At 35.6% G+C, this 16634-nt stretch overlaps 1 protein-coding gene across 3 annotated transcripts in view; it reads left to right on the top strand.

The window, feature by feature from the left end:
* Positions 1 to 16634, top strand: part of vps13b (vacuolar protein sorting 13 homolog B) — a 301127-nt gene that overhangs the window by 14515 nt on the left and 269978 nt on the right. For all 3 annotated transcript variants that reach the window (XM_028016693.1, XM_028016692.1, XM_028016690.1), the window contains 4 exons: positions 6079 to 6196; positions 9478 to 9645; positions 10669 to 10850; positions 11900 to 12074. In XM_028016693.1, coding sequence (XP_027872494.1) covers positions 6079 to 6196; positions 9478 to 9645; positions 10669 to 10850; positions 11900 to 12074 — 643 coding nt within the window. The remainder of the gene's footprint in view (positions 1 to 6078; positions 6197 to 9477; positions 9646 to 10668; positions 10851 to 11899; positions 12075 to 16634) is intronic.

Genomic DNA, 16634 nt, shown 5'->3' with positions numbered 1-16634 from the left:
ATACTAAACTCTTTTTATAATAGCCATTTAAAAAAACACTAGACTAATATTACATACTTATTTGCCAAATTTCCTTTGAACATTTGAACTTGGTGTTACAGATGGAATTCTATATAATCTATTCTCACTGACTTTTGACATTTGAGTTAGTATGCACAACTATATTATCGTAAGTGCTTAAAAATAGTTCATGAGGAAAATGTTTACTTGAACAGCGATTTTGATCAATGACCATTAGAAGTGTGTTTTTTTCTTAAAGATTACTTCAACATAGTCGACATAAAAATAACCCTTGTATGTTGAAAATTTGTTTTTATTGCTGCTTTTCACTGTTTGAAATGTTAAGTCAACTGAGTTTTTTAAACTGTCACTTGCGGTGACTTTGTTTTTCGTGAATTTGTTTTTATTTGCTGAAAGAAAGATGGCTAATAAAGGAAGGCTCAGTGTATACGATGTACATTGTGTACATTTCAGTTCTTTATTAGAATTTTTTTATTTCAGTCACTTTAAATTGAGATTTCCTCTCCCTGTAATTAACTTGGATCCTGGAGCAGAGGAAGAAAGCAGCAGGAGGAGAGCACATTTTTGTAATGAGCTGTTTTCATTGAGATAATTACTCAGAATGTCACACAATGTTACATTCATCATGGCTGATTTCAGTCTCTAATCCCTCCAATCTGCCATGGATTCCAGCTGCTTCACAGGGGTTTTTAGAGTCTGGGTCTTTATATTTAGCTTCCCTGTGAGAATGTTCGCATACAGTTGTGTGTTGGGTTGTAAGCAAGGTGTTCACTCCGGGCAAACGTCCCTAATGTAGTGTGGTTGCATCTGAATGTGGGTTACTGAACAGGTTTGTAGTTAAAAGTTAACTCCAATCTGAGGACGGAGAGCACAATTTCGTAGTTATTCTGTCATGTGGTACTTCTACTTATAAAAACCCCCCTCCCATTCAACCCCATCTTTTATCACAGTTCTTTTGCTTTCTACATTTGTTAGCTTCATTAAAGTCATTCGCAGCCAATTTTTAGCTGAGCAGATGGGTGTGTTTATACGTAATGGACGTTGAAGAGAAGGTCGTTTGAGTCTACACTGATGAGTTCATTTTTGTTTCTGCTAAAATTTAATTCACATTTTCATGTCAATGTACAATGAAATTTCTAATCTTAAACAATTTCAATAGTTTGAATGCAAATGAGTGACTAAATACTTGACTATTTTGTAGCCATCTAAATAGTTTGATTGTATGAACTTACATTGACAGACGTTGTAAGCAGTAGACAGGATGTGTATTTGTCAGATTCAGTATGGATCCATTTGTCTCTGTTTATGTATGCCAGTGTCTTGGAGAAGGAGAGCCTGTGTCTGAGATAAGGAACTATTGGGTTTCCATATTTATTTTCTCACTCTGTAGGCGTTTGCCTTCCCCTGCCTGGCCTCCAGTCTGCAGCCCTGCTGCTTTGATGTCAGCATAAGTTTTCCAGCAACCTGCAGAGAAAAAGCAACAATAACAGAGTGTGTTTATTCAGCAATGGTCTGCATGCTCTTATTAATCTGGGAGAACTTTATGAAATTGACCAGTTTCAAAAATGTTTTGATTTCAAAGATCAAGCAGTTTCTGACAAAAAGGTAATATGCTTCCAATTCCTGTTAATTTTTATGTGTCCAATAAAAACAGTTTTGTTTTGTAATAGAAAAAAAAGCCTTTTTTATTTTTTCCAACAAAGTTTTCTTACACTGAATGTCGAGAAGGTTGTAGATGACAGGAAATTACAATCGGACTCGTATATCGTAATACAAACAAGTATGGAAAATCTTCTCTGAAACATGTAATTAAAAAAAAAAGTCTGCTCAAAATTTTGCTTGACCTTGAAAGTTTGACTAATTAAAAACTTAAAGATGTTAGTTTTTATCTAAACAAGTAGAGGTGTAGCAATCAGGCTTTTCCTGACAGTAGTTTCTATTTGTGCATGCAAGGCCTAAACTGTACAATCAAGTTTTTTGAAGGGCAATAAAACATGAGGGAAAAATTGTAAACTTCTCTAACAGGGGTAAAGAGTTTTTTAAATCCATCAAGCTATATGCAAGTTTGCACACAATATTCAATGACAGGTGCATACTTGGTTCCTACTGTCTGAGCTTCCTCGTTTACTTAGCTCCTGCAGTGTGTGGTTCCTAATAGCAGGAGGTGGTTGAGCTTAGGCATTAACACTTAGACAACCCTATGAGTTGAGGTTACTACTGGTCCCTACTGGTCTATGATTGAGTGAACCGTCTGTTTGCGGACACAGGTCACATATGACCTTCTTGTGCCAGACATGCCTACTCTAGTGCCCACTTACCCTCTGAGTTGGGGGTCCCTCTCACCTGTCACTCACACTTGTGGAGGCTTTTTCATTTTCTTTCTCCTGTGGTCTTCCAATCTATAAGGTCCTGTAACTCCCTGCTTCTCTCAGCCTAGCCAGCTCACTTTTTTTCTCACTGTATTATTTTTCCACTTATCCCATTGTTTTTTGTTGCCCCTTTCCTTTCTAACTACCATCATCTTAACTTAACGGCTAAGTTGACATGCCTGTAGGACAGTAACCCCTTTTCCTGTTTTTTGTGTGCGTCTGTCTCTCTCTCTTTCTCTATCTTTCCATGACTTATTCCCTGTCCTGTGCACAGCTTTGGCATTGCTGGGATCAGTTTACATGGCAGCAGCTGAAGCAGGCTTCGTTTGTCCCAGGGCTTCCCTCTGAAAAGGCATTTTTCACCTCTGGAGAATTGCTCACTGCCCACAGTGACATTGAGTGCTTAATTGCACTACTTCCAAATTTGGAAGTCTTGATCTTTAGTGGCAGTCCAAGCTCTTGAACTCAATGTACTATGTGGGCTTGGAGGGTTTTGCATTCCTTTAGGTATAGATATGAGTCTCAGAGAAAGGCAGACTGTTTCTAATTCTTATCTAATCACATTGCATATTGTGAACTAAATACAATAAAATGTGAAGGATTTTTATAAGCCTACTGTTTTTTTTTGTTTTTTTTAACCTGGATATATTTTATCATTACACACCTGACACTTATTTGTAAGTGTTGGCAAGTTTATGTTTGTCAGTATTGAACAGCAATTTAATTACTTCCTACATACCAATATTAATTCTTGACCTGATGAAGCTTTTCTAATCTTACACTCTGTTTACCATTTATACACTGAGAGAAAATGAATGTGGATGAATCGGTGTGTAACTTGAGAACGGGGCATTGTTTGTTTTTTTTTCTGAGTATTTTAGAGTGAGGTGTAATATCCTTGAAGTACCCGAATACACTTCATTTTTGACACATTCAGTGTTGTTCTGGTTAGTCTAAAGAGAAATGACTGAGACATGTAAATACCAAACATATGTGATCCTCTTTTTCTTTGTCCAGATTGTCTGTCTAACTTACCACCCTGGTGAACAGTGGAAAGGTTACAGTGCTGTGGTAACCTCTTAATCAATACCATACTGAACTTTTAGTTTGCTCAGCTAAGCTCCTTTGTCTTGACATCCAGTTTTCCAGAGGTTTTAAATTTGTTCCAAATTTGTTTTTGAGTTTTTTTTGCCCCAGTACTTTAATATAAACTCCTGTTGAACAGACAGTTGTTGTAGTGAAACCGTGTTGGATTTTTTGCTGCCTACTTGATCCAATGAAGTCATTTCTTGTTTAATGCTTTTTCTGGCCAGTCATGTTATTTTACTTAATTAAGGATGTATATATTTGTTTAAATTCCCAGTGACACCAAATAAGTATAGACCTAATGGAACAGAAAAGTTATGTTCTATACAGTCTCTTGTCTATAAGGATGCATCATGCATGTCTTTCCTCATTCCTTGCATGTTTTCCTATTTGTCTTCCATTACTGTCTAGAAACATTTCATAAAAAGGTAAGATTAAGATCCACAGGGAACACAAGTCTGTCTGTATGAACTCCATCAAATTAGATCAATTTATTTCAATAAACTCCTCCAGAATTTCTGTTGTTGACACATCAGAGTCTTTTTTGGAAACACTTACTCATATAGAGGTGATACAGTGGTAGAACAATTAAATTACCATTTTCATTTTCAGTCATTAATTTTCATATTGGTAAATATTTGCTTCGATTAGTTTTATATCCATCTTGCTAACAAAGTTGGGCCTTATGACTGAAGTTCTTTGGCTTGAATCTTCTGACATCTCTCCTCCTTGTCTGCTGTTTTATTTGTATATAAAGTAACATAAGGCCTGAGGGAGTTTTTTTACTCAAGACAAAAATGTTCCTAATTTAATGAAAATTTTGACTCATTATGTTTCTCTGCAGCCTTATTCTCTGAAATAATATATTTTTTTGTTATCTATTAAACACACCTAGAGAGTCTTGAATTTCTGATCTTAAAATGTCATGTTTTTATGGTAGATGACATGTGCTGTTGTCTTGTGCCATCTTTGGGTACTTTTATTTTTTAAAAGTAATTTATATCAACCCCCTGTGAGGATGAGGATCCTTGTTTCTTTGTAGAATGCATCAAGGTAGGAGACAAATCCGCTGCGTTTGCTCTGCTCGCGCAGCTCAGTGTGAACCGCAAATGTCCACATTGAGCTGTGCTCAATGTTCTCACAGGTGCACCTTTAGAGGTGCACGTTGAGCATGCGGTGAGAATATTTCTTTGTGAACAAAGCATTATGTGCGGCATGTGTGTTTATGTTTCAACATTCTGACTCTGTCTGCGTTGATAAGCTTGAGTTCCCAGTTAGTTGGTGCGTTATGAACCAGTGGTTCAGCCCGTGGAGGAGCTTTCGTGTTCGCCTCGTGACTTGTGCAGCATGCTGGCTCTTTTTTTTTTTTAGTTTATTTTTTGCGGCGACAAAATGCATATGAAATGCTTTGTCTACTTAAAGTCAGGTAGAGTTGGTGCGCGGCCTCGGGGAGATCAGCACAACTCCTCCCATGAAGCTCGGACAACCAAAGCAGTCTCTGTGGTGCTTATTAAAAACTCATTAGACACGAAATGAAAGAGCTACTAAAGCCACATAAATTAAATCTCCTGTCTGTTTGTCCCTCTGCAGACAGTTGCCAAGATGCGTTGTGCAGCGGGTCTAGCTCGTCATACAAGGCTGATCCAATGTTGATTGAGGCCTTGAGCAGAATTTGATTTAGGGGTCCCTCTTGCTGCAAACATCAGCACCACTAACAGCATTTCACCATGTATGAAGTGAAATCTGGAAGAGGGGGCCTAGATTAATTGACAGAGCAGTCAAATGTAATTATAGTTTACTAAGATGCATTTATGAACAGCTAAAACTCAAAGAATAAACTGAGAGCATTAGATTGTAGCTATGGTAACAAAACAATCTAACTATGGAGATTGTTCTTTGAACTTTTACAAAGAAAACTTGCCAGCTCCCTAAAATCCTAACTTTAAATGTTGAACAATTTGTAATCTTTTAATTTGCTGAAACCATTAAATCAAATTTAACTGCATTGATATTCTCTTAGGTTATTTATGCCTTGGGCTGGTTCTAAATGTGATCAGCATTACATCGTGTTTTTAGATCGACTAACTGATGCCTTAATTTGGATTTAACAGAAGTGCAAATAATTGACATTTATTTTAGTTGTATTTTTTTATTTGTTGTTTTTAAAACTACAATTGTGGGTTTAAGTATTGTTGGCAATGTCTTCCATTAACATAATTATCCAGTAATATTTATGTTTCCTGTCAACTTAACATCTTTTAGTACAAAACCCAAGTGGACTGCCTCAGTGCCCTGATCACCTTGCTCAGCAAGTTTTCTGGGAGGAAACCCTGTGAATTTAACCCATTTTAAAACAGAAGAAATGTCAGACAATTTCTGTTAAAATCTTATGAATTGACAGAGGGTGTACTTGATTACAACAGATTATTGTGATATATATATTTTTTCATATTTTTCAATTTAAAAGCCATCAAAGCCTGATTTGTTTTAAAATGAAGATCACCATTGTGAAAACTTTCACCTGACTATTTTATGCTTGAATTTAGAAGTTTTTGGTTTAATGCTGTATTAATTTGACCATCCTCTTTTTTGTTTTGTTTAGGATGACCATGACAGCTGCTCCAGCTCCACCAGTCGCAGTGTCTCTGATGGCTCCAAGTCCACAACAAAACCTCGCCGTCTCCAACAAGCAGCTCCCAGCGACCCAGACCTACCACCAGGTAACTAGTTGTTTTCTTTTTCCCAATGTGGACATTAGTTTTTTTATGCTTCATTTTTGTTTAATGAAGCATAAAAATATAAGACAAGATGTTTTGTAAGTATTAATATTAATTTTTGTGTTAAAAATATCTCCAAATATATCGTTCTTAAAGATGATCTCTGACACAACACATTTTCTAGGGACATGGTGTGTTTAACTTAAAGTAGAAGGTGGAAAATAGGAGATTACAGTATAATTATTTAACAAAGACAGGGTAAAAGCAGTGAGCTGTAAGATATAGGAGTCAGATCACTGTACCATCCAAAGGTTAACTCCCAGAGCCCTGGTAGGCCTGAATCTACGAACTTATACTCCTGACTGGTTTTATCAGGGGAGGATCCATTTCCATGCCTGATGTTATGAGATAATATCTCTCCCCAGCTGTTAAAGCAGGGTGCCCCCACACCCCAGCATCCCCTACGGTGCCTGCCTCCAAGTAATCTCTTTGGAGTGTGTGAATGTGTGCCTTTGTTCCACTTTGTGTGTCTAGGATTTTTAGAGTATCAGTGTTCATTTATGTGCACGTATAACACTATTCCACCAGTGGTCCTTGTTTTAACCCATTACAGGCAATAGAGACAACTGAGGTCAGAGGTTAAAGGAGCTCAATAATAGCAAGGAAGTAGATGAATGCCGTAATCCCTGGCTTCCTAATTAAGAGGTAGAGGTTAAAAGGTAGGTACGGTAAAACTAGCCTGCTATGACTCAGACTGGATATTTTTGTAAGAATAAGATACAAACCAAATGTGTCAGAACACTTATTTTCTAAAAGCAAAGACAAAGCACATTAGTGGACATAATTGGGTTCTGTAAACCACAAGAACTTCTTATGTTCTCGTGGTATAGATAGATTTTGTTGCTTTAAGTTTGTTTGCTTTTTAGGTTAACCTGTTTACAGTCATTTGAGTCAAGAAGTGTAAAATGTATTTGTACTGAAAATACAGTATGTTCATTTGTTATGGACATGTACTGAATGAGTTTTAAATCTGAGCATATGCAGAATATTAATGTGCACAATGTAACGTTCTGTAACGCAACTTTTCAATGTGACATCAGAAGTAAACAGAGAAGTTATCACTAAACTCTGCTATTTTGCAACATTAAGGTTTCTCATGCAGCTGTAGCGCAGAAAGAACCAAAACTTTGCCAGTGAAAAGATCTTTCAACAGCAATAAATGTACATGACTCCCTCTGGACTTAACTGAATTGGTCACATGAAACAACATCAAACAGAATATAAACAGAATATATATCATTTTGACTCATTATGGTTATTTGCATAGACATTGTGTATGTGTGTGACTGAAGAAGATGGAGATTTTCATTGATTGAAATAGAAACACGTGTTAGCTATGATAGGTACGTTCCAACTAAACTGCTTTTCTGGGTCAGAGGACTATAATTATACATCCACTTGTTTTGCTATTACTGGGAAATAGAATAGTTGACATTAAGTCTCTTTAAAGTGTGAAAAGATAATATCCCATACTGATGAAGCATGGGAGTACATTGAGCTCTTTTCTCTTCCTTACATGAGACCTTAGGAGTTGCTCCTCATTTTTCCCTTTGAACATTTCATAATACTTTTGGCCTTTTTCTTTCCACCTGAGTTTTTCAGGTCCAACTTGGAATCCATTTAAATGTACCTTATGTTGACACTTGGTATTGGATTGGAACATTCCTGCTAAGCACATTACAATACAGATTTCTTTGCGGTACTTGACATAAGAGAGGACATCTGGCTTGTTTTTACATTGCATAAAATTGTTATCTTTTCCACTCTGTTTATGCAAAAGGTTTAGAGCTGCAGGGTAGCTTGCAAACAAAGTGGATTGAAGCCTTAGACCTCTTGTGAACCAAGACCAGGCGAAAATGCAAGAGTGCAAAAAAGGGGACACTCTGTAATGAGTAAATTAGATCCAGAGAGTTAAATAGCAGGGGGTAAAGTGGTAGTTTTACTACCCAGTCTGCAGGTGCAACAGCAGCTTTCTTGCTGACCTCAGAATCACACGCACACATGCACACACACCCCGCCACTCCCACAGTCATTCATGCTAAAAAGCATGAATGCCTGGAAGACCATGCGCAACTTGAGTGAACATATGCTCCCTTTATAAGAGAAGTTTACACTCCTTCATTCTCTCTTCCTGCCACTCTGTTTGGTCAGACCCATGAGAATTCTGGTGATTGGATTATACCAATATGCAGTGGGGCCTGTCTAGAGTGGCTCTACACTCAAACTATTCATATAAATTTTCTGTCAACAGCACTATTTAGTTCTGCCTAATTATTGATTCTCTTCTTCCTTAAGCCAAGTGTGCAGATACAGGAAAATAAACATTTGGTTTGGAAATAACGCAAAATCAGTAAAGATTTATGTTTCAATTTGCCGTGAGCAAGTCAAACATTATACAGTAGGAATGAAAAGTACTTTTCATTCCTACTGTATACTGCTTCCTGTGGTTGGAAGCTGTTATTAGTGTATATTTTCATATTCTCTTGTTAAACTCTGCAGATCTGTGTCATTTTAAGTTCTTTTCTGACTCAGTCCAAAGTTTTTTCCTGTAAAATTGCTGTCTCTGTGTGTCACTGTTTCTGAAAGGCAACATTTACATGCAGCCCTCTTGTTCTATGAAATTCAGCCTGATGCAGTGGTTCAGACTTCATAGAGTATGCCCCCGTTAGAGAGTGAAAACATCTTCAGGTGCAGTTAAACAATCACTCATGATGATGTCACTTTCTCACAGTATTCCTGGCTTTGTTCATCGTTCACTCACTCTGCATTTTGGAAGTGATTTTCCTCCTTTTGGTTTTCCTTTAAACACAAAATAGTTTAAAATGGGACTTGGGCTTTAAGGTCTACTTATTTTGTAGGCTACATACTGTAGACTGACATGACACACAAACAAATCTTGAATCTTCTATTAATTGTTGTAATCTCAGCAAAACGGTATCCATAGTAAAATTGTTTTTGGCATTTGATCAGTTTTATTTATGCCTCTACGTTCTTTAGATTTCTACTTGTTCCTGGGATGAAAAAAGCTTTCTCTTCTTGACTCATATTTATTGTTCAGTAAATCAGAAAATACTGTACTTTAGTGTTGCTTTAATAACTTTCCATAGTAAAGTATCTAAATGTGCTGGTGCTGAAATATCAAATTTTAAAACTATTTACTATTATGTATTCTTGTTTCTTTTTCTAATTAAATATTCAAATGGCATTTGTGTATTTGTTTTTAGGTTATGTGCAGAGTCTAATCAGACGCGTGGTGAACAACGTGAACATCGTGGTGAACAACCTGATTCTCAAATATGTTGAAGACGACATTGTGCTTTCGGTCAACATTACTGCAGCAGAGTGCTACACTGTGGATGACATCTGGGAGAGGGCTTTCATGGACATAACTGGTAAGAAGAAACTGGCTACATTCAGTAGTGTTGGGTTTAATTTGTCAGTCAGGAGATGAAAACCAATAATGTTGTGCTATCTGATGCGTTGCAAACATCCACCCCCATGATTTTGTGAAGCCAGCTGAGAGGAAATAACTAATGATGTTTCTCAGAGATGGGTACTCAGGAAAAAGATAGTGCCGCCTTCAAACATAACACCTGTTTATTATTAAGTATCTCAGGAAAATGTCCAAACTTGCTGCGGCCTCGAATCCTGTTAATCCAGTAGGGTGGCTGGTGGCATATTTTAAGAAATGAATGATTAGATGTTAACTAACAGAAAAAGAACACCTCTTAAAAGAACTAATTATTAGAAGCCTCTAAAAAGTTTTAAATTTAACCGCAATGAGATATAATTCCAAGCAATTCTGTGTAGAAAGTAATTTAATGTTGAGAGGCAAAATGTAATTAATGTATGCCTATTTCATATCACTCAAAAAAGAGCAGCTTTCTTTATGTGGGTTTATCTTCTTTTAAATTGCAGCCTTTAATATTATGCACTGAATGTTCTACAGCCTGCAGTGTTTAGCAGCAACATTTCTTAGTGTCTGTTTTAAAGCAGCAGTTTTAAGAAGCAAGAATCATTCTTTTTTTTTGTTAGTGTACATATAATTCTAATGTTGAAAGAGTTTCAATGGCCTGTATATATATAAAGACTTTTTAAAATCTACAACCAGTCATTGACCCATTCATGCAGAAATGCACATGAATAATGATTTATTTCCTATTTATGCCATAAAGTATATTACTGCAAGCATTCTGTGATTGCTGAAAGTAACAAATGTATATTAAAAAATTGAAATCTAGTTTACTTTGATTTGTAAAGCTTTAATTTTAGTTTTGTAATTGTTTCCTAAATTATTTCCTAAGTACTTTAATCAGTTAAAAAAATTGTTAGATGTATTTTCAGAATTATAACCTCATATATAAATACTAACTTTTATTTTATTTTTTATTTTTTTTGCTCTTTTGTCTTTGTAGCTCCAGAACTGGTCCTGAGAAAAGTGATAAACTTTGCTGACTGCACTGTGTGCTTGGACAAAAGGAATGCTAGCGGCAAGATCGAGTTTTACCAGGACCCCTTGTTATACAAATGCTCCTTCAGAACGCGCCTCCATTTCACTTATGACAACATCAACTCCAAGATCCCCTCTGTCATCAAAGTGAGCCTTTTCACACTGTGTCAAAACTATAGGAAATATGGTAAAGATATGATTATCAGGGTTTCTTAAATTTTTTGAAGGTTTTGGTTTGGCCTTGGTAATATCTGAAATAACTTGGCTTTCATTAGTGTTTTTGTAGCTATATTGGTTTGTTTGATATTCATTTTAGGTAAAAAAAAAAACAAACAAACAAAACATATATAATTAAATACTTTTATTAAATTACCATGGTTTTACCCTTGAAAAAGTCATGCGTTTATGGAAAGATCTTTGAAGAAATTTGTGTGGCTTTTAAAAGTAAAAGATTTGATTATTGATCATTCAGCCTCACTTAGATTAAGATATTATGCAGGTTCTCAACAAACTGTTGAAATAGTTTTTACCTAAATGTACACATTATTTACCTAATAGGTTTTAAGTTGCTTTAATTGGACTTTAACATAAATTCCATATTAGTGAAATGCAAACAAAATTTGTAAAATTGAATTGAGCCCTAACTTATCGCCAGAGTATAGTTATTGACCCAGCATCATAGACATAATAAAATTTATTGTGTTATGCCCATTGTCTCTTTATCTAATAATTCTTCTGATTTTCTAAGTTTGCTGCCTTAAAAATAAAACAACAGGCTTTAACATTTAAGGTAGTGTCATTTTAATAGAGAAAGAAAAGGCAACTTATGACCCAGAAAGACTTGCATGTCATCAGATATTTAAAAAAGGTTTTCAGTCCAACATGTATTTTTTACTTTTATGAAAACCTTTTGTGGATTTTTGTTAATTCTCACTCTCCATATTGCCTTGAAACACTTGCATTTATTTATTTGATTTTTTAGAAGAAAATGCATCAAATCAACAGTGAATTAAATTACTTTTCTTATTATGTTCTTTCAATAAAAAAGGACTTGTAGCTTATATTTATTAAACAGACCGTTTCTTTGTATGTAAAGGCACACTGGAAGAAAAGAGCATGCATTTTATTCTACAGAATAATAAAACAGGAGGCTGTACCAACCAAATTCCAATAAATTGTTATCTATTGTTTCATAGATTCATACAATGGTGGAGAGCTTGAAATTATCCATCACTGACCAGCAGCTGCCCATGTTTATCCGAATCTTAGAGCTGATTATTGCTCTTTACTATGGAGAAATAGGAGGACACAAAGAAAGTGAGGGAGAAGAAGGCACGGGTCATGTAAGGGAAGGCGGAGCAAGTTCACCTGGTGAGTATTTTTTTCACAGGCAAAGTACAGCCTTGTTAACTTATAAAGATCCACATTTGTCAAGCTCGATCATTTCCAAATGAATTGGTGTTGAAGGTAGAGGATGAAGAAAGGGTTGACTAACTGTTCTGCTGCTGTAACATGCAGCTCGTATCCAACAGTCAGGCAAATGCAACATCCATAACATTAAGTGGACAAGAAAAGATTTGCAATTTGCTTTAAAATGAAACATGATAGATTCTATACTTATTAGCAGGTTCATTCTTCATTTTTCATAATCCTGAATAAAAAAGGAACAGACTAAAAACAAAAGTTTGAATGCTTTTATTTGTGCGTGCTTTGTGCACTTCCAAACCTTAAAATATTTAACAACTCTTTATAATTTTTGTTGCCACCTAAGTCTTCCTGTTTTTCTGTGAGGCATTTTTCAACATTCTGCCTTCTAAAGATTTCCAGCTGTTTGAGATTTTTGGGTTGCCTTGCATGTGCTGCTCTTTTGGGATATATGATCTCTGTTGAGGGTGATGGACTTGAAAGATTATAGAAAACTTTAGCTTTTACTCCTTCAGGAAGTCTATAAGGAGTTCTTGAGTTTTAGCATCTTGATATGGCATAAGCTATTGTTTACATATCTAAAGCCTTCCCTTTTCTTCTCCAGAAACAACTAGCTTTGTTTCTACAATTTGCTCTTGTTTAGCTAAATCAGTTCTGCTGCCATTTAAACTTGGCTTTACCATCTGATTTAATGTGATGCTATCTCCTGTTGAAAAGTCAGGGCACACAGTTTTGGGGTAAATGTTGGTTTTCATCAGGCTGCAAGAGTGTCGCTTCAATCTTTTTTGTTAAGTTGCTATTTTCCAAAACACTGATGCTGCTTTCATTCCAAACATTCAGAGAATCTTTGTATTTGTACTTCATGAAAATAGAATAGGTCATCAATTGCTACAGTCTTCGAAAAAAAAAAAATTTGTTGTCCAGATATCAACTTCTAGCCAAATACCTTGCAGGCATCAGTGTTTATACTATTAGAGACCTTCAGCTGCCTATTTGACGCTATTACTGTTAATAGCATCAATCTTTAACAGTATAGAAAATGTTGGAGAATTGCTGGCATCAGGACATTACTTGACCTTTACAATCTTTAAGGAAGAAGGTGTTAAAAGCTGTATGGACAGCATGACCAGATGCAAACTTCCATCACTCTGACCTTCTAAAATTTTGTTAGGCTGGACTTCTCTGAACTGTGTGAGCAAAATAAGCGCAAACCAAAAAGACTAAGTAGCCACAGTCACATTCTCTTTCTCTCGTTTGAAACTGTTGCTAGTCAGACTTATCACTCGTTTCCAAAGGAGAGGATGAAAAATCTGCAAGCAGAGAAATCGGACGTGACAACGCAGGTTTGACGTCCTGCTAACAGACAGATGTTTAAGATGGAGAGAGATTTAAACAATTTCAGAAGATATTTGGGCAGGCATCATAGATTTGGAGTGCTGAATCAACATATTTGCAAGCAATATTTCTGACAATAGAGTTTTGAGTGAAGGCAGCCCATATTCTGAGACAGAAAATAAGGTATTGCGCTCTTAAAATGAAGTTACATGCTCATCTATCTTGGAAAAATAAGTGCCCCCATATAATACTCCCTTCATTCCCCTAAACACCCATCTTGTTCCCTCTTAATGTGTTCATCCTTTACCCTGCCAAATAGAACGAAATAAAGTCACAACTCCTTTTTGGGTTTAATCAGTCTTTGTTGCCCCAGGAGCAAATATTCATGGAGCTAAAGTGGTGGCCAGAAGGACAACACATTACAACCTTGCTTTCTTTAACTTGCCTGCTGCTTCTTGGCCTTTTCTGCAAGTTGGCACAGCTTCCAGTAAAGTGTCCAATGCCAGATGTAAGAGTCGCAGTCATGCTATTGCTATGCAGAGCCTCTGAGAATGAATTAGTATCCCGTCACAAAATGAGAGAGGACCAGCCCTTGGAACCTGAGTACTCAAATGCTTAATTATGTAGGAAATATATGACAGAGTCACAAGGCTGAAGAGGGGAGGGGAGTCTGCATTTCTGCATTGTAGCAAGTCATTCGGGACACCAGAAACCTTTTTCAAAGATCTAATATTTTCTATTCTTTTTGTTGTTGTTTGTTTTTAGGCTGCGGGAATCACAGCTTCACCTTCAGTAAAGTAGCACAAAAACAATTAAAGCCCAGGCTTTCTTGGGCCTGTTTACAATGAAAGGGAAAATGTTTTGAAGTAGAGTTACAAAATAGTCACAGATTGTAATAATACATTTTTCAAATGTATTTAATTGTAACCCATTCATAATCCAGGCTCAAGATGGATGAGCATGTTACTTAACTAAAGTTCTAAATTGTCTTTAAGAAAATGATTCTCAACTGAGGGACTCAAATGTGTCTTCAGGCAGACACCGAGCCATTAGAGTTGTCACAATTCAAAATGTCAAATTAATACTCATGAAAATGATTTATCATTTTTGATATTCCAACAACATTCTTTGAGGGCACAAGGTTCTTTGTAGTTAAAAGCAAAAATATAATTATTACAAAAGGACAAAAAAGAAAATAACCTCGTTAACTGAGGCAAAACCAGTAAGGATGGAAGAATTTAGCCCTTCTTTAAAAAAAATAAATAAATAAAATAGCACTTCCCTTTTTCAAAAAAGTAGACAAGATAACATACAGTAAGTGTTAATATCCTTTATAGAAGTGTGTACATTTTATTCCGTTTTGCAGTTATAATATTTTACTGTAATTTTCTATGTTTAGTTTGTCCAAGTGTGCTTCTTTTTAAACTATTAATATCAAATGGCTGGTGTTTTAAATGTTGTTTCATGTAGAGATTATCTACCAAACTGTATGTGCATCACCTGCATGTAGGCGATGAACAGAAATTGAGACCAAACATTCAGGTAACCACTGTTCCATCTATAAATAATCAGAGACTTATAATTCTGTTTATTCACATATCTACTTTTCATTATTTTAAGCATCTAAAATAATAAAAGGATTTTTTTCTTCAAACGAATCATTTTCAATCAAAACTTTTATACCGACCCGTGACATGTTCATTTTAAACTGTAAATGAGAGAAATAAATACATAAATAAAATAAATGACTGTATGAACTGTACATTTTATGACATGGTGCCTGGATACATTTTCAAATTCTCATTTGTCCCAGAAACAACTGTCTAACCATTTGTTGGTACAAAATAATCAAAGAGAAATAGTTAGATCTCTTACGTCACTCTTGTTTTGCTCAGCTTTTTCGGCATACTATTTCAAGGTCTTCCTAATCGGGTCAAGTTGTTTAATACTTGTGCTTCTACATGATTATCTTCACATTCAGACTTCGAGTGTGATGTAACATAAAAGAGCTCAACTAGTTAAACTGACACCTAGAGCTTTCTTGAGTAAAGGCAAAAGGAAAGGAAAACAAAACTATATGAGAGATGGAATCAGAGAGGGAAGTTGGGACTTAAAACCATAACATGGGATTTCCAACTGCCAATTCTCAAAGTGAAAGATTTAATTATAATGTGTCATATTTTCACTGCTGTTGCCTCTGGGATTCCTAAAGTATGACTTCACAGACAATAATGTTTCTGAAAAGGACATGAGGCAGTAAGGAATGGGATTACACATTCTTTACTATTGACATCAGTTTCCTCTATCCTGACATGTATGGAAACAGAAGTGATAGGACCAGGTCAAAGGTTATGATGTGTGCCAGAGGAGTGTGAATGCATTCGGGTTCCTGATGACCATAGACTTGCCATATAACAGAATTAAATTCTTGTGATATTTAATCACAAGATTAAAGAGAACACAACACAGAGGTTGTGTTCTCAAATTTTTAGTCATTGTTATTTTTAATTGTGGAAAATATTTGAATTTGCAAAATTCAGTTTTTTCACCACATTGCAATTCCCTTTTGTCTTCTATCTATTTTGATATTTTGCAAAAAAAAAAAAAAACGACAACAAAAAAAACGTGCTTTTAATATGACATTTTAAGGGGAGATTTTGAAAATACATGTCTAATTCTGAAACATAGCACACTACTTTACACATGCCTGCCCTATGGGCTGGAAGCTACATCAAAAATAAAGCTAATTTTGACATAGGTCTACGTTTCCCACGAACTATTAAACATTAATCAGATGCCCTTGCTGCCATAATTAAAAGTACAATTGTTGTCAGAAAAAGTGGAATATTCTGATTCTGTATTGTGCCAATGGATACTCGCTGTATAACACCTGACCTGTATTTATTAGTATCTTGAAATAATAATAAATCTAATTCAGGATTGTAAGATGTAAAACCTTATATGGTTTGAAAATGTTACTGTAGTTGTAATAATTTTTTTTCCCATCCATTTCATGGCTGGAATAATAGATGTTTTTTTATGTTTCAAAGCATGATTACTGAGAATGTTTTCGCTATTTAGCAACACCATTGCACAACTTAATATGACTGATGTAGTGGAGAAGCCTATTTCATAAGTAGATTTTAGAGGCCTGGTTGGGTTTTTCTGGGC

The sequence above is a fragment of the Xiphophorus couchianus genome, chromosome 5, assembly GCF_001444195.1.
Source record: "Xiphophorus couchianus chromosome 5, X_couchianus-1.0, whole genome shotgun sequence".
In the NCBI taxonomy this organism is placed as follows: domain Eukaryota; kingdom Metazoa; phylum Chordata; class Actinopteri; order Cyprinodontiformes; family Poeciliidae; genus Xiphophorus; species Xiphophorus couchianus.
The sequence above is the reverse complement of the archived record's forward strand: the minus strand, read 5'-3'. Positions and strand labels throughout refer to the sequence as shown.